Genomic DNA, 25,183 nt, shown 5'->3' with positions numbered 1-25,183 from the left:
CGTGCTTAGCTAAAACTTGAAGTAAAAATCTGTTATTTTATCTTCAGAGATAAACCATAATAAAACAAAATTAATATTGAAGCAAAACTATGAAAACAAAATCTTCATGACGTTTTATACAGGCCACCCCCCCAGGTAGTTAATCTGATCAGCCATTCTAGTTAGCCCCGCCTCTCCGTCTATTTTGCCTTTTACTGCACTATTGTAAACAGTTTAAATCACTTTTTATAATGCTGTTTACATTGTAAATATATGCTGGTATCTGTGCATTTTTGTACATTTTGTTCCATATCCACACTTTAACCTCTAACCTTAATTGGTTTATTTAATTATTCTGTATAATTGTTGAATGCTGTGTTTTTCTTTTGTTGCATGTTGCACCCTAACCAAAACACCACAGCAAATTCCAAATACATGTAATTGTATATGGTGGATAAAGTTGATCCGTTCTGTAATCCATTGTATTTTTATGGAGATAGCAGGTGGACTGGATGTGCCCCGGGTGTATAGTCGAATGTTGCTCATGCCGTCACTGTTGTGTAATAAATCGACGCTTGTCACTGATCACCTCAGGACATCCCAGTGTGCTTTACGAACAGTGAAGTGGTTTTGAAGTGTAGTCACTGTTGTAGAACAGAAAACACAGCAACTACTTTGTTCACTGCAAGCTGCCACGATCAGCAGGCAGTGGTTTTGAGCTTGAGATTTAGGGATGTTTTCTGTCAGCTACAGGGCTTTTTTTAAGATGTGACCTTTCACGTTGTACTTTTTGTGCTGGTTGCTTGTGACTTGGGATCTGTGACTCAATCCTGCATGTAATCACCTGCTTAAGCGTTAACGGCTGTGTTACAGCATTTTTGTATATAAATAACTCATCTCTCTGAGGATCGACATCATGTTGTGGTGAAGAGGCTTGTGAGATCCCGAGAGTGATGCTGTCTGGAGCTTGGCTCCTGGTAGGGTTAGCCATGGTCAAGGGGGAGGTTCCAGAGAACGATCCAACCGAGACCTCAGCGGTGCAACTGGCGAAAGACGATGATGCACCATGACGGCAGTTTAGGCGGAGGAAGGCTGCAGAAGTGAAGGGCCCCAGACTGCACTCCGTGCCATTTGACCCTGACCCCGATCTGTCAAGGACCATATGGCGTCTGCCTGTTCATCAGCCAGCGCATGTTAAACAAAGTCACGCACGGGCTTTCTCCATTAGGAGAACATCATACTCGTCTCAAGTGATGGCACAAATACTATATAAATAACTGTTGAGTTGATATTTCTCCTTGGTTATTTCTGTTTTTTTTATTGAGTTTCCTTTCATTGTGAATGAGGCAAACTAATAATTTAATACAGAGTCAGCCCATTCCAATAGAGAGGTGGGCAGTCCAGCTCCATCAAGTCTACCTTGTTTAATCCCACCCTCTGTTCTGCATCTTTGCTGGTGGTACTCTGTCAGATTGGTGAGCACAAACGTCTAGACTGACATTCTAGTGATGCATTTTTCAATGAGGCATTAAACCCAAGTCCTGTCTGGCCTTGGGAGGTGTGAGAGTTCCTGTGGTGTTATTGCACAGAAAAGGAGGAATGTGTCTCGGCCAACATACCTTATTTGGAGTAGGTCGGACTTGCTTGTTGATGTTTGTACTTTGACTGCTAAAGTTGGAGGGTAATGAGGGTAAAATTCTCCTACTCCAGTGGCTGCAGGAGGAAGGGTGGTTGCAGTTGTTTTAGGTCTATTATCCCATCGCCATCACATTATTGCAGGGGTTCCCAACAATTTTTTTATGCCATGGACCTCTACCATTAACCAAAGTGGGAACTCTTATATGAGTTTCTCAGAGTAGTGTGTTGCCCCTGCTTACCTTCAACCACTTCAGCAAAGTCAAGCTACAGTTTATTATCAAAGTGTATATATGTTGCCATATAATACCTTGAGATTCGTTTTCTTGCAGGCATTCACAAGAAAATAACTACAATGGAATTTATGGAAAAACACAAGAGTCTATAGATTGTTGTAGTGAGTGAAGTTATCCATGCTGATTCAGGACCCTGATGGTTGTAGCATAGTAGTTAGGGTGACACTATTGCAGCTTGGGGCGTTTTGAGTTCAGAATTCATTTCTGGTGCTGTTCTGTAAGGAAGCTCTGTATGTTCTCCCTCTGGAAATTCTGGGTTTTCTTCGAGTCCTCTGATTTCCACTCACAATACAAAGACGTACCAGGTAAGTTGGTTGATCATTGTAAATTATCCCGTGATTAGGTTAGGTAATCAGGTTTGTTGGGGGGGGTGGGGGGGTGTTGCTCGGGCATCTTGCTTTGAAGGACCGGAAGGGCCTACTCTGTACTGTATTGCTTAATCAATAATTAAAATAACAGTTCCTGAACATGGAGATGTAGGATCTTGGGCTTCTGATCCTGCTACTTGCTGGTAATAGTGAGAAGAGAGCATGACCTGGGTGGTGAGGGTCATTAGTGATGGACGATGCTTTCTTGTGGCAGTGTTCTGTGTAAATGAAAAGTATAGGGAGGATGTCAGAAGTAGGTCATTTTACACAGAGGGTGGCGGGTGTGTGGAACATCCTGCCAGGGATAGTGGTAGAGGCAGATACATTTGGGGTATTTAAGAAACTCCTAGATAGACATATGGATGATAGAAAAATGGAGGGCTATGTGTGTGGGAAGAGTTAAATTGATCTTAGAGGTGGTTAAAAGGTCAGTACAATATTGTGGGCTGAAAGGCCTGTACTTGGTGTACAGGCAGTCCTGAGTTATGAACATCCAGCTTACTGACAACCTGTACTTATGAATGGAGGGAGGAGAACGCTGTCCGCCATTTTAAGTCGGATCACGACGCCATCCGCCATTTTAAGTCGTTGCCGTTAGCACTGTTTTGAGTGTGTAACTTCGTATTTGGCTTAAATATTTCTTAGCAAGATTCACCCTGATCCTCCTCCTTTTCCAGTCAGCACCGTCCCCACTTGTCCCATTTAACCTGTCTCAGTGCGGGTGGACTTTAGGACCCAGAGCAGCACAAGACTCGCCGCCCATGGCTGCTGCTGTATTTTTTTTTTTATTAAGTGCGATCGTGAAATGCTGATCAAGTCAACTAGTTCCTAAAGAGAACTCTGATAGGCCAATCAAACGGTTCACTGTTGCTCAGCGATAGAACATAAAATCTGCAGTTTTCTGTTCCATTGATGGAAAACGATTGCGATTGAAAATAAAGTGGAAATAATAAAGTGTTTGGAAAGAGGTGAAACGCCATCGGTCATTGAAAAAGCTTTAGGCTACAGTCGGTCAATGATCGGAACAACTTTAAAGGATACAGGTAAAGGATAAAGTAAGAATAATGGAGCATGTGAAAAGCCCTGCCCCGATGAAAGCTACAATTATTACTAAGCAACGCAGTGGTTTAATTATTGAAATACATAAGTTTCTTAAGTGTTTTATATGCATAGAAAGGTAAAATATATACTATATACTAAGGCAACCATTGACTAACTGACGCTAAATAATACCAGATGTACCTGTTCCAACTTGCGTACAAATCCGACTTAAAGACGGGCTCACGAACAGAACTAGTTCATAACCCAGGGACTGCCTGTATTGTTCTATGGTCTATTTTGCAACAATAATTACACATCCTAAGTATTTCAGTGGGTATGATATTCTCTAGGATGCCCCAAGTTTGTGATAGGCAACCTAAATGCAAGCTCTAGAGTGGATGGTCACAAAGCTCCAGTTTGAGTTGCGTTACTGTTTTGTGGCCGGCACTGCACAACCTATAAGTGTAAGTGGAATTAAGTCACAAGCCTGTTTTAGCTTGTGTTAGTATGTGGAACATGTTAGTCATTCTGCAGTACCCTGGGAGGAAATGGCCTTGTCTTTGTTGTGTGTAGCTGTTTCCTCTCTGGTATCTGGAAAAATCTGGGATGCCAAAACAAAAGGCTTCTGGAAACTTGGGAAAATGAGGTCATCTTATCAATGCGAAGCAGCAGTGTGACCCAGGTTCGAGTGGGTCTGCGAAGATAGTAACAATGCATGTCCTTCGAGTCCGAAAGAAACAAAGCAATGCACTTGATTGTTCTAAGTTCCTTTGTCCAGGGCTGCAGCTGACAGAGCTGCTCCGTGAGGCGGCTCTCTTTTAGATTTTCAAGTCATATGGCATGGAAACGGGCCCTTGGCCCAAATGGCTCATACAGGCCAAGATTCCCATCAAAGTGAGTCCCATTTGCCTGTATTTAGCCCATCTCTCTCTAAACCTTTCCTATGCATGGGTCTTCTAAGAGCCTCTTAGATAGGTACATGGAGCTTAGAAATATAGAGGGCTATGCACTAGGGGAATTCTAGGCGGTCTCTAGAGTAGGTTACATGGTCAGCACAATATTGTGGGCTGAAGGGCCTGTAATGTGCTGTAAATTTCTGTGTTCTATGTTTCTGTCTAACTGACTTTTAGATGTTATAATTATACCTGCCTTTACTTGTATTAGGTTGGTGTCTTTCCTGTTCTGGATTAGAATAGGAGATTGGAGTACATCTTCTCTACCCTCCAGGTTGGTGGAATTGGCACTGTTGTCTGAGGTTTGACCCGGAGTTGCAGCATGGATGATGCAGTCAACCCAGGGTTGTGTTGAATCATATGTGGTTCTGGTTCAGAATCTGAATCATGTTTAATACATCACTGGCATATGTCATGGTATTTATTGTTTTGCAGCAGCAGTACATTTCAATACATTGCAATAAAAAATATATATAACAAAAAGGGATTTTTAAAAAAGCAAAAAAAAATTGTGAGGTAGTGCACATGGAAATCTGATGGCTGTGGGAAGCAGTTCCTGAAATGTTGAGTGTGTGTCTTCAGGCTGCTGTACCCACTTCCTTGATGGTAGCAATGAGAAGAGGGCATATCCAGTGTGATGGGGGAATCCTTAATGATGGATACTGCCTTCTTGAGGTATCACTTTATGAAGTTGCCCTAGATGCTGGGGAGGCTAGTGCCATGATGGAGCTGCCTGTGTTAACAACTTTCTACAGCTTTTTCCGATCCTGTGCAGTGGCCTCTTCATACTAGGCAATGATGCAATCAGTTAGAATAGTCTCCATGGTGCACCTGTAGAAATTTGTGAGTTTTATTCTCTGCTGTTCTGTAGGCAACTGTCGCTGACAAGGAAAGTTAAGACTGCATAAAAGCCAAGGAAAGGACATATAAGTTAGCAAAAGTGAGTGAGAATTTGGATGATTGGGAAGCTTTTAAAATCCAACAAAAGGCAAATAAAAAAGCTATAAGAAGGAAAAGAAGAACTATGAGGGCAAACTAGCCAATAATATAAAGCAGGAGACAAAAAAAATTTTCAGTTATAGAAAGAGTAAAAGGGAGATGAGAGTCGATAATTGGACCACTGGAAAATGATGCTGGTGAGGTAGTAATGGGAGACAAAGAAATGGCAGATGAACTTAATAGGTACATTGCATCTGTCTTCACCATGGAAGACATGGAAGAATGGGCAAAAAATGTCCTGAGAGAGGTTGCTGAAGAGATAATGGATGCATTGGTCATGATCTTTCAAGAATCACTTGACCCTGGCATGGTCCTGGAAGACAGAAAGATTGTAAATGTCACTTCACTCTTTAAGAAGGGAGCAAGGCAAAATAAGGGAAATTCTAGGCCAGTTAGCCTAACCTCAGTGGTTGGGAAAGTGTTGGAGTCTATTATTAAGGATGAGGTTTTGTGGTACTTGGAGACTAATGATAAAATAAGTCAAAGTCAGCATGGTTTCTGTAAAGGGAAATCTTCCCTGACAAATCTGTTAGAGTTTTTCAAGAAAGTAACAAGCAGGGTGGATAAAGGAGAGGCAGTGGATTTCATTTACTTGGATTTTCAGAAGGCTTTTGATGGTATTCATGAGGCTGCTCAATAAGAAAATATCCTGTCTCATTACAGGAAAGATACTGGCATGGGTAGAGGAATGTCTGACAGGCAGGAGGCATACAAGTGGGAATAAAGGGGGCCTTTTCTGGTTGGCTGCCAGTGACTAGTGGTGTTCCTCAGGGGTCAGTATTGGGACTGCTACTTTTCACATTGTTTGTCAGTGATTTAGATAATGGAATTGATGGCTTTGTGGCAAAGTTTGCGGATGATACGAAGATAGGTGGAGGGGTAGGCAGTGCTGAGGAAGCAATGCAATTACAGCAGGCTTTAGACAAATTGGAAGAATGGGCAAAAAAGTGGCAGATGGAATACGGTGTTGGGAAATGTATGATATTGCATTTTAGTAAAAGATACAATGGTGCAGACTGTTATCTAAATGGGGAGAAGGTTCAATATCAGAGGTGCAGAGGAACTTAGTCCTTGTGCAAGACTCCCAGAAGGTTAAATTACAGGTTGAGTCTGTGTTAAAGAAGGCAGATGCAATATTGGAAATTATTTCAAGGGGAATAGAATATAAAAGCAATAAGATAATGCTGAGGCTTTATAAAACACTAATCAGGCCACACTTGGTGTATTGTCAACAGTTTTGGGCTCCATATCTCAGAAAGGATGTACTGTCATTGGAGAGAGTCCAGAGGAGGTTCATGAGGATGATTCCAGGAATGAAGGGGTTAACATATGAAGAACATTTGACAGCTTTGCGCCTGTAGTCACTAGTATTCATCTGCCCCGGGTTTATATGAATTCAGATTAATAGCAATGTAGTTGATTCGAATATTGAAAAGGCTAGATAGAGTGGATGTGAAGAGGATGTTTTCAGTACTAGGGAGTCTAGGCCCAGAGGGCACAGCCTTAGAATAGAGGCATGTGCCTTTAGAGCAGTGATGAGGAGGAATTTCTTAAGCCAGAGGGTGGTGAATCAGTGGAATTCATTGCCACAGATGGCTATGGGAGCCAAGTCATTGGGTATATTTAAAGCAGAAATTGATAGGTTCTTGATTAATAAGGGTGCTAAAGATTTTAAGGAGAAGTCAGGAGAATAGGTTTCTGGGGGATGGGGGAGAATAACAAATCAGCCATGATGGAATAGTGGAGAAGACTCAGTGGCTTGAATATTCTAATTCTGTTCCTATGTCTTATGGTCTTAAATGGCCTTGTAAACAAAGAGCAAAATTAGGGATGGAATGCAAACACTGACCTTGCCTGTATCACACTAATCCTTTGAGAGGGGGGGAAAGGTGTCAGAGTGGAACAGGTGCAAGTGGTTTTGAAGTTTATGCTATGGGTGTGCTAGTGATTCTGATGTTGGAAGCACAGTGGTTTCTTGTCTCCATCTGCACCCCAGCCCAGCCTGAAAGGCCAATGAATGTTATTCAGATCCCTGTCAAGTGTGCTGTATTTTGCTGAGGACAATAAGTTGCTGTGATAGGGAGGAAGGAGTGAGGTTTATGTATTTCTACAGTGAGTAGGCATTATTTCAATACCAAGCTCCATCAGAAACTTAGTTCACATTTGGCCATCCTAATATTTAATGGATATTTCTTTTTCTACAGAAAATCTAGCAAATGCTGTAATTATTTAACAGGTTGGTCTTTATTAGTATTGAGTGCTGAAACATTTTGTGGTTAGAATGTGTTAAGTCATTACTAATTGTAAGGGGAAGTTAGTTCAATTAAAAACGGATATGCTGTTAGATAAGGTGAAGATAAAGGGAAGAGTGTATAAATACCATAGACTCCATAAAGCTCTGATTTGTTGATAATCAAGTACATGGCAGCAATAACGTGCATGTATTTTCACTGTAATTTTTATTCTGCTGTTGATATGGAGTACAATTTGAGTGCTGCTGTTCAAAGATTTTGTGCAAATTTTTAATTTCACTATTACTAAATCAAAATGGTTACACGGTTTGAAGACTATATCCTTTTACCCAGACTCAAAATGTATTAAATGACTGAAGTAATGTCTAAATGCATTCTAATCTGTAACAAAGGTCTTTACAAAGTGGTTCTAAGAATAGAACTCATTGCAATCTCATGGTTATTCCTCTCCCTATCCATGTGATCAACAGTCCTAACAATCCTCTGAGGTCCTCTACCATTCTGGCACGTGTAGATTTCTGGAATCCTGTCATTAGCAATTTGTGTACTAGCCTACTGCTTTCTCCCTCTCTCCTCCCCACCCCCCGTAACTATGGCTAAGCACAACTTGAACACCATCTGTAAATTTGCAGATGACGCAACTGTTTGTTGGCAGAATTTCACATGGTGATGAGGAGGCTTACAGGAGTGAGGTAGATTGGCTTGTTGAATGGTGTTGCAACAAAAACCCTGAACTCAACATCAGCAAGACCAATGAACTAATGGTGATTTCAGGAAGGGGAAATCAGGAGAACATACACTAGCCGTTATTGAGGGGTCGGTGATGGAAAGGGTGAGCAGCTTTAAGTTCATGGGTGTCAACATCTCAGAGGATCTATACTGGGCCCAACACATTGAATCACGAAGAAGATACGCCCATGGCTCTGCTTCGTTGGGAGTTTTTGGCGATTCAGTATGTCTCCGAAGGCTTGCAAATATCTATAGGTACACAGTGAAGAGCATTGACTGGCTGCATTACCCATTACAGTCTGATATGGAGGTGCCAGTGCACAGGATCACAACAGGCTGAAGAGTGTGTAGACTCAGCCTGCTCACTCGCAGGCACAAGCCTCCACCACCAAGGACATGGTGTATCAGGAAAATGGCATACATTAGTAAGGAACACACACAAAATATGCTGGAGAAACTCAGCAGGCCAGGCAACATCTGTGGGAAAAAGTACAGTTGACGTTTCAGGCTGAGACCCTTCAGAAGGACTGGAGTATAAAAAGATGAGGAGGAGGTTTAAAAGTAGATCTAGAATGAAGGAGATGGCCTTTTTCAAAGAAAAGGGCTTCCCTTCCTCCACCATCAATTGCAGCTCTTCCATTTCACACACATTTGCTCTTGCCCCTCCTCCTGCCACCCTACCAGGGATAGAGCTTCTTTTGTCCTCACTTACCACTCCACCAGCTTCTGTGTCCAGCACATAATTCTCCAGAACTTCTGCCATTTCCAATGGGATCCTGCCACGAAGCACATCTTTCCATCTGCCCTCCCCACTTTCTGCTTTCTGCAGGGATTGCACCCCTTGTGACTGTCTTGTCCATTTGTCCCTCCCCACTAATCTCCCTCCTGGCACTTATCCTTAAAAATGGAACAAGGGCCACATCTACCCCTACACCACCTCCCTCTCTACCATTCAGGGCCACAAAGAGTCCTTACAGGTGAGGCGACACTTCAGCCGTGAGTCTGTTGGGGTCATATACTGTGTCCAGTGCTCCTGGTATGGCCTCCTGTATATCGGTAAGACCCGACGTGGATTGGGAGATCGTTTCACCGAGCACCTACGTTCTGTCCGCCAGAAGAAGTGTGATCTCCCAGTGGCCACCCATTTTAATTCCACTTACCATTCCTATTCTGATATGTCAATCCATGGCCTCCTCTACTTTTGCAATAAGGCCACACTCAGGTTGGAGGAACAACACCTTATATTCAGTCTGGGTAGCCTCCAACCTGATGGTATGAACCAATTTCTCCATCTTCCAGTAATACCCCCCCCCCCCAACCTTTCATCATTCCCCTTCTCCTTTTCCCTCTCTCACCATACCAACTTGCCTGCCTATTGCCTCCCTCTGGTGTTCCTTCCCCCCCCTTTTTTCTTTCTTCCATGGCCTTCTGTTCTTCCTATTGAATTCTCCCTTCTCCAGCCCTGCATCTCTTTCTCAATCAACTTACCAGCTCTTTACTTCATCCCACTTCCTCCCAGTTGCACTTGTTACCTTGTGTTTCTCTATACCCTTTCCCCATCTTTTAAATCTACTCCTTAGATTTTTTTCTCCAGTCCTGCGGAAGAGTCTCGGCCTGAAACATCGACAATACTTTTTTTCCCATAGATGCTGCCTGGCCTGCTGAGTTCCTCCAGCATTCTGTGTGTGCTGCTTGGATTTCCAACATCTGCAGATTTTCTCTTGTTGTGATACATTACCAAGGACCCACTCCATCCGAGACTTGTCCTCTTCTCATTAATACCATCAGGGATGAAGGGCAGAGGCTTGAAGACCCACACTCAACAATTCAGACACAACTTTTTCCCCTCCACCATCAGATTTCTGAATGGTTCATGAACCCCTGAACACTACCTCATTTGTCCCTTTTTCTGCACTATTATTTATTTTGCAACTTACAATAATTTTGTCTTTGCACTATACTACCACTGCAGAGCAACAAATTTCATGTCATAAGACAGTAATATTAAACCTGACTCTGATTAATTTTGTTCTGCTTATCTGGGGTGATCCTTGTGTGAGTAACACTGAGGGATTTTTTTCAAAACTTGCCTTGCAATCAGCAGGGTTTGTTTGATCCTGTCTTGCACCTTTATAGAGTTACAGAACACAATAGCACAGAAACAGGCCTTTCAGCCTATTTAGTCTGTGCCGAGCCATTGATCTGCCTAGTCCTATTGTCCTGCACCTAGAACATAGACCTCCATACCCTTTCCATCCATATACCTATCCAAGTTTCTCTTAAATGTTGAAATTGACCCTACATCCACCACTTGACCTAGCAGCTTGTTCCACACTTTCACCAGCCTCTGAGTGAAGAAGTTTCCCCTCATGTTCCCTTTAAGCATTTCACTTTTCACCCTTAATCTATGACTTCTTGTTCTAGTCTCACCCAACCTCATAATTTTATATACCACTATCAAATCTCCCCTTAGTCTTCCATGTTCTAGGGAATAAAGTCTTCGAATTTGTACACTGCTAATTTTTAATAAGGCACTACGGGAAAAGTCTTGAGCTCTTAATGGATGATTTAGTGATTGTAGTTGCACAAGTACAGGTATGCGTTGTTTAATGTCAACGACACATTCTGTGAAATCGGACGTTATGTGATTTTGACGTTGTGCAAACACCATATTATATACTTTGCCTCTTGCTGCTGCTATCACTAGGAGTGGTTTTGCTGCGTTTGGAAACCATGATGCACTTTACGGTAATACTTTCGAAAGAGAATTAAATGGAGAGATAATGATACTACACTCGAGACACTAAGGAGCAGATTTAAAAGATACACGAGATTGGTTACGTCCACTACGTCACGTTCTCCGATCGGGACTGTGGACGTATATGCGATCGGCTGTTGTCCGAATGGACGTTAAGCGGTGCACACCTGTTAATTGGCAATAGAGCTAGATGTGAGCTTTCTTTATGTTGTGTGAATTGTGATCTGGAATGTGCTGTTGGAAAGAACAACATAGATTCAATGGGAACATTGAAAAGAGAAGCTAGTGTGGGTTTGGTGCATCATCTCCTCTATTCTGAATTAATGCCAATAATTGTGTACATCCTCAGCTAATCTGCAGCAGAACATTATAACGTGGAAACTTGCCTTTCATCACATCAAACACTCACTGATTTTATTTTCTTTTATTTAGAGACACAGCGCGGAACAGGCCCTCCCAGCTACACTGCCCAATTATACACTAGCATAATTATGGGACAATTTACAATGACTAATTAACCTAACCTGTACATCTTTGGACTGTGGGAGGAAGCCTGTGCACACGTGGGAAGGAACATACAAACTCGCTTATAGAAGACGTTGGAAGTGAACTCTGAACTGTGACGCCATGACCTGTAATAGTGTAGCGCTAACCGTGGCACCCTATTTTACCTCCACCTGCTGATCAACTTCCCAAAAGTTTACATTGGTCAATTAAACCTGCTTTCCACGTGTCTTTGGGAGGTAGGAGGAATCTAGAGAAACCCTACATGATCTGAAGTTATGGCTTGACATTTCATGAAATATTTGAATTTGTTACTTCAGCTAATGTTCAGTATATTATTTCTCAGAGGAGATGTTAATGGGCTCCATCTGTTTGTGTAGGTAGATGAAATTGAAACCAGAGGTCCTTGCAGAGATCCATGGGAATTCTGATACTGGCTCTTTATCTAAGAAAGGGAGTGCTGACTTTGGAGAGGATCCAGAAGACAGTGATTCCAGAAATGAAAGTGGAGCATTTTGTGGCTCTAGGCCTGTACTTGCCGGAGTTTAGATGAATGGGAATGGGGATCTAAATGGAAACTGTTGAATATTGAAAGACCTAGATAGAATAGATTTGTAGAAGATGTTTCTTCTAGTGAAGGAGTCTACTAGGACCAGAGGGAACAGCCTCAGAATAGAAAGACATCCCTTTAGAACAGAGATGTGGACTTTCTATAGCCAGAGGGTTTGGAATCTGTGGAATTCATTGCCACAGACAGCTGTGGAGGCCAAGTCATTGCGCATATTTAAAGTGGAGGTTGATAAGTTCTTAGTAAGGATGTCAGAGGGTTACTGGTAGAAGGTAGGAGAATGGGGTTGAGAGAAATAGTAAATAAACCATGATCAAGTGGCAGAGCAGACTTGATAGGCTGAATGGCCTAATTCTACTCCTGTATCTTAGGGTCTTGTATCATACTCATACAGACATACAGCACAGAAACAGGCTCTTCTGCCCATCTAGTCCATGCTAAGACCATTTAAACAGTCTACTCCCATTGACCTGCACCGGGACCATAGCCCTCCATACCCTTACCATCCAAACTTCTCTTAATTGTTGAAATCAAGCTCGCATGGTCCACTTGTTCTGGGTGTTCTCACAACCCTCTGAGTAAAGAAGTTTCCCCTCATGTTTCCCTTAAAGTTTTCACTTTTCACCCTTAACCCATGAGCTCTGTTTGTAGCCCCACCCAACCTCAGTGGAAAAAGCCTGCTTGCACTTACCCTATCTATACCCCTCATAATTTTGTGTACTTCCATCAAATCTCCTCTCAGTCTTCTATATCCTGGTCAAGATTTATCTCTCAACTAAACATAGCCAAATGCTATATTGTTATTTATCTTGGAACGGAAGGAACTCATTCTTGTTACTGTGTTCTTGCTACCGTGAAAATAACTACCCACACTAGTCCCTGAGCTCACCTCTTGGTGTAGGATCTCACAGACTCACCTCGTACTCATGCAAGTACATCATATGATTTTGTGGGCCCTTCCAAGATGGATGCTACATTTTCTTGTGTTGAAAACAGGGGACACATTTTGCATGTAATTAATTGGCTGTAAAGTGCTTTGGGGCATCCTGTCTTTTCTTACATCCTCACTGTGTTTAAATCAAGAGTCAGTCTGTTCATTTAAAACCATGATTTTAAAATATAGCACCTTTATATGTGACTGCCATGGTAATGTAGTGGTTAGTATGACACTATTACAACTCAGGTGTTGGAGTTAAGTTCATTTCTGATATCACCTGTAAGAATTTTGTACATCCTTCCAGTGAGTGTGTGGGTTTCCTCCAGGTGCTCTAATTTCCTCCCACAGTCCAAAGATGTGCCAGTTTCATAGAAACATAGAAAATAGGTGCAGGAGTAGGCCATTCGGCCCTTCAAGCCTGCACTGCCATTCAGTATGATCATGGCTGATCATCCAACTCAGAACCCTGTACCTGCTTTCTCTCCATACCCCCTGATCCCTTTAGCCACAAGGGCCATATCTAACTTCCTCTTAAATATAGCCAATGAACCGGCCTCAACTGTTTCCTGTGGCAGAGAATTCGACACGTTCACCACTCTCTGTGTGAAGAAGTTTTTCCTCATCTTGGTCCTAAAAGGCTTCCCCTTTATTCTTAAACTGTGACCCCTTGTTCTGGACTTCCCCAACATCGGAAACAATCTTCCTGCATCTAGCCTGTCTAATCCCTTTAGAATTTTATACGTTTCAATAAGATCCCCCCTCAATCTTCTAAATTCCAGTGAGTATAAGCCTAGTCGATCCAGTCTTTCTTCATATGAAAATCCTGCCATCCCAGGAATCAATCTGGTGAACCTTCTCTGTACTCCCTCTATGGCAAGAATGTATTTCCTCAGATTGGGGGACCAAAACTGCACACAATATTCTAGGTGCAGTCTCACCAAGGCCTTGTACAACTGCAGTAGAACGTCCCTGCTCCTGTACTCAAATCCTTTTGCTATGAATGCCAACATACCATTTGCCTTTTTCACCGCCTGCTGTACCTGCATGCCCACCTTCAATGACTGGTGTACAATGACACCCAGGTCTCGTTGCACCTCCCCTTTTCCTAATCGGCCACCATTCAGATAATAATCTGTTTTCCTGTTCTTGCAACCAAAGTGGATAACCTCACATTTATCCACATTAAATTGCATCTGCCATGAATTTGCCCACTCACCTAACCTATCCAAGTCACCCTGCATCCTCTTAGCATTCTCACAGCTAACACCACCGCCCAGCTTCGTGTCATCCGCAAACTTGGAGATGCTGCATTTAATTCCCTCGTCTAAATCATTAACATATATATTGTAAACAACTAGGGTCCCAGCACTGAGCCTTGCGGTACCCCACTAGTCACTGCCTGCCATTTTGAAAAGGTCCTGTTTACTCCGACTCTTTGCTTCCTGTCTGCCAACCAATTCTCTATCCACATCAATACCATACCCCCAATACCGTGTGCTTTAAGTTTGCATACTAATCTCCTGTGTGGGACCTTGTCAAAAGCCTTTTGAAAATCTAAATATACCACATCCACTGGCTCTCCCCTGTCCACTCTACTAGTTACATCTTCAAAAAATTCTATAAGATTCGTCAGACATGATTTTCCTTTCACAAATTCATGCTGACTTTGTCTGATGATTTCACCTCTTTCCAAATGTGCTGTTATCACATCTTTGATAACCGACTCTAGCATTTTCCCCACCACCGATGTCAGACTAACCAGTCTATAATTCCTCGGTTTTTCTCTGCCTCCTTTTTTAAAAAGTGGGGTTACATTAGCCACCCTCCAATCCTCAGGACCTAATCCTGAATCTAAGGAGTTTTGAAAAATTATCACTAATGCATCCACTATTTCTTGGGCTACTTCCTTAAGCACTCTGGGATGCAGACCATCTGGCCCTGGGGATTTATCTGCCTTTAATCCCTTCAATTTACCTAACACCACTTCCCTACTAACATGTATTTCCCTCAGTTCCTCCATCTCACTAGACCCTTGGTCCCCTACTATTTCCGGAAGATTATTTATGTCCTTAGTGAAGACAGAACCAAAGTAGTTATTCAATTGGTCTGCCATGTCCTTGTTCCCTATGATCAATTCACCTGTTTCTGACTGTAAAGGACCTACATTTGTCTTGACCAATCTTTTTCTTTTCACATATCTATAAAAACTTTTACAGTCAGTTTTTATGTTCCCTGCCAGCTTTCTCTCAATCTTTTTTCCCTTTCCTAATTAAGCCCTTTGTCCTCCTCTGCTGGACTCTGAATTTCTCCCAGTCCTCAGGTGTGCTGCTTTTTCTGGCTAATTTATATGTTTCTTCTTTGGACTTGATACTATCCCTAATTTCCCTTGTCAGCCATGGGTGCACTACCTTCCCTGGTTTATTCTTTTGCCAAACTGGGATGAACAATTGTTGTAGTTCATTCATGCAATCTATAAATGCTTGCCATTGCATATCCACCGTCAACCCTTTAAGTATCAATAGGTACATTTAATGTCAGAGAGATGTATACAACATACATCCTGAAATTTTTCTTCGCAAACATCCACAAAAACAGAGGAATGCCCCAAAGAATAAATGAGTTAAATGTTAGAACCCCAAAGCCCTCACCAGCAAAAAAGCATTTGCACCCTCACCAAGCACCCAAGCTTGCAGTAAAGACAGGGACTTGCAGTACCCCAAAGACTACTCATTCACCCAGTAATTTTACATTTTGGTAGGAATAATCAAAATAGGACATACATGGTAAATGGTAGGGCATTGAGGAATGCAGTAGAACAGGGTGATCTAGGAATGATGGTGCATAGTTCCCTGAAGGTGGAATCTCATGTGGATAGGGTGGTGAAGAAAGCTTTTGGCCTTTATAAATCAAAGCATTGAGTATAGGAGTTGGGATATAATGTTAAAATTGTACAAGGAATTGGTGAGGCCAAATTTGGGAGTATTGTGTACAGTTCTGGTCACCAAATTATAGGAAAGATGCCAACAAAATAGAGAGAGTACAGAGAAGATTTACTAGAATGTTACCTGGGTTTCAGCACCTAAGTTACAGGGAAAGGTTGAACAAGTTAGGTCTTTATTCTTTGGAGCGTAGAAGGTTGAGGGGGGACTTGATAGAGGTATTTAAAATTATGAGGGGGTAGATAGAGTTGACGTGGATAGGCTTTTTCCATTGAGAGTAGGGGAGATTCCAACAAGAGGACATTGAGTTGAGAGTTAGGGGGCAAAAGTTTAGGGGTAACACGAGGGGGAACATCTTTACTCAAAGTGGTAGCTATGTGGAACGAGCTTCCAGTAGAAGTGGTAGAGGCAGGTTTAATGTTGCCATTAAAAAAAAAAAAATTGGGTAGGTATATGGACAGGGTAGGAATGGAGGGTTATGGGCTGAGTGCAGGTAGTTGGGACTAGAAGAGAGTAAGCGTTCGGCATGGACTAGAAGGGACAAGATGGCCTGTTTCCATGCTGTAGTTGTTATATGGTTAAAAAATCATTCTATAGCTGGCCAAGGAATAACCTTAATGACAACAGCCTTACCTTGTGTAGTTTAGCATGGTGTTGATAGTGGTTATTGGTGATGTAGTGAATGTGTATTGTATAATAACCATAGGTGCTGTAAACTGTTGAATGTATCAGCACATAAAACAGTGCAGGCCGTTTTGCCCACCAAGTTGTGTGATTGTTTGACTTGCTCTTTAAATCAATCTAACACTTCTGTCCCACTTCTGTTTCACCATGTCCCTATCTAAGAGTCTGTCAGATGTCCCTAACATATCTACTTTACCACTATCCCTGGCAATATGTCATATGGACCCACCACCCTCTGTTTTACAGAAAACACCCTCTTAATATCCCTCCTCTATACTTCACTGTAAAATTACGCCATTTCTGCCCAAGGAAAAAGTCTCTGGCTGTCTACTCAGTCTATGCCTTTTATCATTTTCTACATCCCTAACAAGTCACCTCTTGTCATTTATTCCAAAGTGAAAAGCCAAAGATTTCTCATCTTTTCCTCATAAGACATGCTCTCTAATCTAGGCAGCATCCTGGTAAATCTGCTCCACACCCTCTCTAAAGCTTCCACATCCTTCCTATAATGAGGCAACCAGAACTGAACACAATACTCAAGTGTAGTCTAACCAGAGTTTTATAGAGCTGCAACATTACCTCATGGCTTTTTGAACTTGGTCTCCTGACTATTGAAGCCAACACAGCATATGCCACCTTAACAGCCCTATCTATTTATGTGGCATCTTTGAAGAATCAATGGACTTAAACCCACACATTTTCAGTGTAGTAGACTAGAATCCAGCGGAAAATATGTAACCTCCCTTGCAGTGCTTGTTTGCTCTCAGCTTTTTTTTAATGAAAAGATGTGCCTTTGTTATGATGTATGATCTAAGATGCTTTCTTTAAATAGGGGTCCAGTATATAGATACATATATTCATACATTAAAGTTGATGAAAACATAGGATTTTATGCCTTGCGTATTTTACTACAAGGGCCTCTGAAGTTTGATCAGTGCTTTTGGAGCATTTTGAAATATGCAGTTAATTTATATCCAGGACTGCTGGGTCAACTTCTCAGCTCTTAATCAAGTGACCCTTTGAAAGCATTTTCCCTTCCCTTCAGCTTTATTGAATGTTCCTTTGACATTTATTGATCCTGACTTGGATGACAGTCAGCTAGTCTGCAAGGATGATTTGAACATATTTCTTTTCATTGTGTACAAAGGAACACCCACTGCTGTTGTCTGCTCTGTGTTGGACCAAAGCCCCGGGCCGCCCTCTATTGATTCATGAACAATTTTTCTATCCACCAACCTTGTCCATACCTTGTACCTTTCAAAAGGAAAAATCTATAACTTTGAAGTCAATGCTGAATGGTGGTTCCTGCGATGCCACTGCTGCCAAACTATATCAGTCTCTGCCATTCCTTTACATTAATCAGCTGCATGGAGAGAGAGGGTGGACGAACGTGCTGGATGGCCAACAGCTTGCTCTCCATCTCATACTGGCTTGCCTCATGTCACATAGACAGCATGGTTGACCCTGGCCATCGGAGGCCTTGGCCTGAGCGATATCTCCAGCACTCGGTATATCTGAAGAGGAAGTTGATAGTACTTAGTAAGGGTGTCAAGGGTTATGCAGAGAAGGCAGGAGAATGGGGTTGAGAGGGAAAATAAATCAGCTATGATTGAATGGAAGAGCAGCCTCAGTGGGCCAAATGGCCTCATTCTGCTCCTCTGTCTTATGGTCTTTTTAAATTTAGATTTGGGTATAGCAGTATTTTGCTTTTGAAGATCTAAAACTTTTGCTACATTCCAGTCAAGATAGCTGTGAGCTGCAACCTCTTCGATGTTGTGCCTCAGACTTTGTTGGGTTTTTTTTTAGCTCTGTTGGGGTAGTTTTGGGAAAAGCACCTGGGAGTTTAGGGGTCAGGTTAGCATTTAGACACAGGGATGAGAGGTTATTTAGAGATCAGGGCAGTAAATGAAGAGTCTGGGCAGCGGTTTGAGTCCACGTTGGAGCAAACACAAAGACAAATAAAGCTGAACAGGGATGTTATCCCTTTAACTTGGCCAGTGAGTCCAGAGGTCGAAGGTTGAAGTCAGCAAGTCCAGAGGTCGGGTCCCCAATGTCTGCAAGTCCAGAGCCAAGGATTTGCCAAGGTTGGAGGGCTGCAGATGGGCTATCCTGGGATTGGAGGCCTGTTGTGTGTGTGGTTGGGAGGTCTTTCATTGTGTCTTGGCGCATGTAACAAATGAGCCAACTATCAATTAGTGATTATTCTATTTTGGAGCTCCAGTTTCAGAAGATAAGTTGGCTTGGGGATGATCTTACAAACTTCATTTTGGCTGTGTTAGAATAGTGTGCGCTGCAATTGATTTGAGAAAGTAGAGGGTGTTTTTTAATCTGCATACTCAACGTAGTATAGGAGTTTGATTAGAAAATTTAAAGATTAGTTTATTTGTCATGTACATCAAAATATTCAGTGAGATGCATCATTTGCATCAAATCAGATCAGCAAGGGTTGTTCCAGGGCACCCCCACAAGTATCGCCACGCTTCCAGCACCAACATACCTTATTAACCCTCTCTGGACTGTGGGAGGAAACTGGAGCATCCAGAGAAACCTATGCGGTCACGGGGAGAACGTACAAAACTTCTTACAGGCAGCAGTGGAAATTGAACCTCAGTCAGTGATCGCTGGCTCCATAAAGCTTTGCGCTACCTCATGCTCAGTTCTGCTTCACGCGTGGAAACGATGTAGAATGGCTGTGGAAGGGTTCAAAGTACATTTATTATCAACGTATGTGTACTGAATACAACTTTGAGATTCGTCTTCTTGCAGGCAGCCACAAAACGCAGAAACGATAGAACCCCCTTTTTCAAAAAAAACCCACGCAACAAAGACTATCAAACACCAATGTGTGGGGGAGAAAGAACAAATCATGCAAACAGTAAAGTAGTAAGCAAGTAACCCACAGAACGTGAACCACAGAGTCTCTTAGAGTGAATTAGTGCTGAGGTGAGTGAAGCCAGTCCGGGAGCCCAATGGCTGCAGGCCACGGCCACGGAGCCAGTTCAGCACTATGGTGAGTGCCGAACGTTGCAGAATCAGTTCAGTGCTGAAGTGCCTTGATCAAATCTCACATAGTTTTTTAAAAAGTAAACAAGAATGTGAAGCATGAACTGCAAAGTCCATGAAAGCGAGTCCACAGCTCTAGAGCCTGTCCAGCACTGAGCTCAGTGGGTGCAGGATAACAATTGCTCTCGAAGGTCTGGAACTCCTGGGTAGTTCTGGAATTGTGCTGGCATCCAATGATTGAAAACTGTTGTGGCAATATTTTCATTAAGAAATAGAAAGCTAGGCAATAAATCATAAAAGGATTTGATAGCATAGTTATACGTAAGAGATTGGGACTAGTAGCCACTAGGGCAAGATGGTCACTAAGATAGACAAAATGACATTAAGGAATATCCTTATCCATTGAATGAAAGAAGTTGTGTGGAGCAGTTACGTTGAATTATCAAGGAAGCTGAGTAATATCACTAGTGAAATTGGAATGGTGGGAGGGGAGAGATATGCTAATTGAGTGAGATTCCTGTGTGGAGAACAAACACCAGAAACCAGCTGAGCTGAATTTAATTTGCTGGTGGGTTCATTTAAACTTTCAGAATGTGGTTGGACAATAATCTGGCTTATCCCATGATGACCAAAAGGAAACGTGTGGTCTTGGTTAGTCAACTTGAGGACTTAAAACATTTTTTAGCAGTTTATTATGATGAAACTCCAGCAATGCTCGTGTGCATGTGGACAAGATTATTTTTACATAAGTAATGGAATGGATATCTGAGTTGGGATAAAGTCCCAACAATTCTACAAAGTACCAGCACTTTTTAACAGCATTCTAAACGTCCTCAGCTGATTAACCATACAGGTGATAGAAAACCCTGTATACTTCTTCAATTTTACTGGGGCAAGTTGAGATAAAGTAGACACAATTCTACATAGTACCAGCACTTTAAGCCTCCTTAACTGAATAGCCATACAAATAATTGAAAACCTTGTGTAATTCTTAAACCTTCCTGGTGTAAGTTCTTGCTGTACTACAAGTCTCTTTTGAACTATGATTTCCAAGCTTAGGCACACTAATAAATCTACTCAAAACCACCACCCGGAAGAACTAGAGCCACTGGCAAACCAAGAGAAAACCTGAAGATGCTGGAAATCCAAGCAACACACACAAAATGCTGGAGGAGCTCCGCAGGCCAGACAGCATCTATGGAAAAGAGTACAGTCGATGTTTTGGGCCGAAATGACAACTGTGCTCTTTTCCATATATGCTAGAGCCACTGGAATTGTTCTTTACAAAGCAAGAAATTTTAAAGAGAAAATCAACATGTATTCAATGCCATGCAGTAAATAAGGAGAAATTGTTTCCAGTGGCAAAGGGGTTGTTAAACTGAGAAAACAGACAGTTGGCAGAACTGGAAGCTCTATCCAGTTATTATATAGAATGCACTGACTATCGGTGGAAGTGAAAGCAGATTTAATACTTTTCAGAAGGAAATTGAGTAAAAACTTTAAAATTTTCTCGAGGGTCATACAGCATGGAAACAGCCATCGGTCCCACTCAACCACGTTGGCTGAGGTGCCTTTCTGATCTGGAACTTATATGGCTGCTTTTGGCCCTTACCGCTCTAAACATAGAACATTATATCACGTGTAGGCCCTTGGGCCCACAATGTTGTGCTAATGCTTTAACCTTCTCTAAGATCTATCTAACCCATTCCTCCCATATGACCCTCCATTTTTCTATCATCATCTGCCTGTGATGCCCCTAAAGTATCTGATTCTAACTTCCCCTGGCACCACATTCTATGCATCCACTACTGTTTTTAAAAAAAAGTCCTATCTCTAACATTCTCTCTATATTTCCTCCAATCACCTTAAATTTATGCCCCCTGGTATTAGCCATTTCTGCCCTGAGGAAAAAATCTCTTTGATATTCATGCATCAGTCCAAATGTCTTTAAAATGTAATTGTACTCATCTCTACCGATTTCCCTGATAGATCCATGTACCCACCACCCTCTTTGTAAAATCCTGTGCCTTAGGTTCCCCTTTAAATTTTCCCCTCTCATCTTTGCCCTGTAGTTTTGAACTTCTCTGGGGAAAAGACTATAACTGTCCTGTTCATCCTTGGCCTTTTGCCATAGGGAACTAACAGGTGTGAGCAGTTTTAACTAAGTGACAAGTTTCGATAGCTTTGCAAACAGGAAGACAATACTTTGCCTCCCTTCAGAATTTTTAAATTGCTCATTGAACTGTAAAGCAAAGGAAGGAGTTATATTGGGTAGTGAAACTAAGGATAAGTTGCAGAATTCTGTACTAAATATAATAGTTATTTCCCTTTAGCTGAATTTTGTTTTCTCCATTTTCCTTTCAGTTTCTCAGAGTGGCCTCAGCTTGAAAAAGCAGAGGAGTCGTAGCTTTTTCAGCTCGTTCTTCTGTTGCTTTCGTGACTACAATGTGGAGTCAAACAGCAACAGCAGCAGCAATGTCCAGTCCCCAGCAGTGGAGGAGAATGGGTCGATTGCTAAGGTATGTACTGCTCTGTTAACATTATGAAGAAAAAATTATGTTCTGCTGGAATCTCTCATGTAAATCTTGATTAACAATTTATTCATTCTTTTGCTTCTAAGTGAAAGCAGGATTTTAATCTTCTGACAGGGAAGTCATTTGTAGGCCTAAATTATTTCAGATCAGCATAAAAAACTGAAGAGGAAATGAGTGTTATCAAATGTCCTCTGGAACATGTGAGCTAAAAGTTGCAAATCATATTAATGTATATCATTTAGCCAACATTGCAAAAGCAGGGCCTGGAAGTTTGGCTGTTTGTAGCTTAGCTGCTTCAGTCACCTGCATAACCCCAGTGACTGTCATCAGAAGTAATTCATCAGTTCAAGTACAGTCTGAGTAAGTGTAGGAGCTTTTCAGATCAGCTTGAGTCTGTTTCTCTCATTGTGATTGTACCAGCAAAACTCCTTGGTTGAATAGCCTTACTGGTAATAGAAAACCCTGTGTAATTCCTCCTGTAAGTTGTTTCTGCACTGCAGGTCTCTTCTGAACTATAGTTTCTAAGTTTAAGCACACCACTAATGAATCTGCACTGTATGCTTTACAGGCCATAGTATATATTTTTAAATATAATCAATGGCCAAAATATAAAAGCAGTACTTATGACTTTATTGAAACTTGTTCACAGTTGGTGAGGGGGCGGAAGTGGAGAGGTAGGGTCTTAATTTTGTATATAATTTTATCTATGTACTTAATTTTCTACTTCACTGAGTGTTGTATTTTGAATGCTAAGATGTTTAAATTTCTATTCATCTACATCTTATCAGGATAAATTGAGGGCATCCAGTTCCCTTTGATGTGTTCCCCCTGTTCAAGCTGCTGTGTTGCTTCATCTTTCTCTGGAGTTCTCTGCACTTCTGCCTGTTGTCTTTCGTAGTACTTCCCACTGCTTGCCAGCCACTGCTCCCCTCCTTTTTTGTGCCATTGCAATGTTTTACAATTGTCTTTCATGTGCCCAGTAAAAAAGGATGGACCAGCACTGACCCCTGCGGTACACCATCAGAAATCCATCCTTGTTACTGTGTTTGTTCTTCTGCAAAACACATTGAAAAATGTGGCATAGATACTGATCCTGTGTTGTTTTTAAGCCCATCACCTCTACTGGGATCAGGCCGCCGATAGCAATTTGCCATAGTCCTTTGTCCTAGGCGAAGATCCTTCCTCTCCCAGGGATGAGGTCTTTGGAGCTTCTGTTGGTGTTTCTGTAGCTCTGGGCTTTTATGTAATGAGGTTGATAGCCCCATGCTCAAACACCCCCCCCCCCCCCTTACAGCTGGTCTTGGGACTATCCATGGCAAAGCTATACTGATCATGAACTGGAAAATAATCATAAACCAAATCAAAAATTTAATTCACACTACAATTACTCCCATTACTTTCTCTCTCTATTTAACTTTCTTTTACTTAATACAACATTTTGTCTTAAATTTATTGAAAGAAGACTCTTGTTGCAGCCCTTGTCGGCAGGATAAAGTGATGCTAGACACAGAAGACATATAGGAAATGCGGTGGTTAGGGGTGTGGAGGGGTGAGTTAGTGGTAGAGGTGTTGACCAGCCTTACTGCTTAGGGAAAGTCAATGTATTGGAGTGTGGTGGTCCTGATGTGGATGCTGTGTAGCTTCTCCTTGATGGGAGTGGGACAGTTGAAGAGCTAATCAGAAAAGTTCAGTTTCTCTATAGATATTGCTTGACCTCCAGAATATTTCCATTATTTTTAACTTATTTCCAGAAATTGCAGTAATTTTCTTTGAGATTCATGTCTCTAGACTTCTGATTATATATGCTAGCACATCATGTGTCAGCATAGATCTTCATCAGTTAGTAAACTGTGTGCCAGGAAAGGAACAAAGTTAAGCCCCACTGGTGTAGGGCCTTGAGAGTGGAGTACAATTAACTGGGACATGTCGGGACCAGCACAGTTTGGTCCAATTAGGCAGCTGCACCAATTAGCTAAAGTTTCATGGAAATAATTAAGGTATAAAAAAAAGACAAACTACTGCTTAACTGAATACACCAAAACATAAAACTAACCAAAAGGAAAACAAGGAAGCCGAAAGATAATGTGTCTAACTTCGTTTTTACTTTAAGCAAGGTGCACATGTATCACATGATGGTGTGATAATGTATTCCATTTACATACTTCAACAGAATCTGCAGTGCAATATTTGATCAAACAATATATTTACAAGATTACTGAAATATTAAATACATAACACTCCTCCCTTCTTGGGTATAAACTCCAACTCAATGGAGAATGCATCTCAACTTAGATATACAGTATACTATTAATTCAACTATTATATACAGACATCCACAGCATAGTGAGTTGACCAGTGGTGTAGTGGCATCAGCTCTGGACTTCGAGGCAAATGGTCCTGAGTTCAAATCCGTCTGGCTCCTTGCATCCTTTCAATCTTGCTGGGTTAAGCGTTGGACTAGCAATTCAGCCAAAAAAAATGTCAAAATGCTATGGAAGCGGCAAAAGTGCCACCTGCTGCACCATAAGGCATGAAAAGGAACGACAACAGCAGCATAATAAATTTTAAGTTGACCCATTCAGTCTTAAAGACTTGATCACAGTGGAGGCTTTCTTACTCTTGTGGGATAGAATCTTTCCTGACAAAGGGAATCGCTCTTCTTGGCAGGTGAGAGTTGTAGCTGTGAAGCAATCTCAGGCTCTGGGGTTCCTCCATGGTGGTCGTAGGAGTTGACTCTAGGATTGCAGAAAGTGGTGCTGACAGGTCTGGCCATCTTTCTTCTCTAGCAGTTGACTACTTTCCACAACTGTTCGATGTTCACAGATGATCACAGATGCAAACTTCAGAATCAGGTTTATTATCACCAGCATGTGATGTGAAATTTATTAACTTAGCATTAGCAGTTCAATGCAATACATAATCTAGCAGAGAGAAAAAAGAAAATAATAATAAAATAATAATAATAAATAAGTAAAGCAATTACGTATATTGAATAGATCTTTTA

General features: G+C 41.7%; 1 protein-coding gene across 2 annotated transcripts in view; it reads left to right on the top strand.

Annotated features, from left to right (window-relative positions):
- ctdspla (CTD (carboxy-terminal domain, RNA polymerase II, polypeptide A) small phosphatase-like a) overlaps positions 1 to 25,183 on the top strand; it is a 241,000-nt gene that overhangs the window by 138,052 nt on the left and 77,765 nt on the right. For both annotated transcript variants that reach the window (XM_073055057.1, XM_073055056.1), the window contains exon 2: positions 22,010 to 22,164. In XM_073055057.1, the coding sequence (XP_072911158.1) occupies positions 22,010 to 22,164 (155 nt within the window). The remainder of the gene's footprint in view (positions 1 to 22,009; positions 22,165 to 25,183) is intronic.

Source organism: Hemitrygon akajei, chromosome 8 (assembly GCF_048418815.1).
Source record: "Hemitrygon akajei chromosome 8, sHemAka1.3, whole genome shotgun sequence".
Classification (NCBI taxonomy): domain Eukaryota; kingdom Metazoa; phylum Chordata; class Chondrichthyes; order Myliobatiformes; family Dasyatidae; genus Hemitrygon; species Hemitrygon akajei.
The sequence above is the reverse complement of the archived record's forward strand: the minus strand, read 5'-3'. Positions and strand labels throughout refer to the sequence as shown.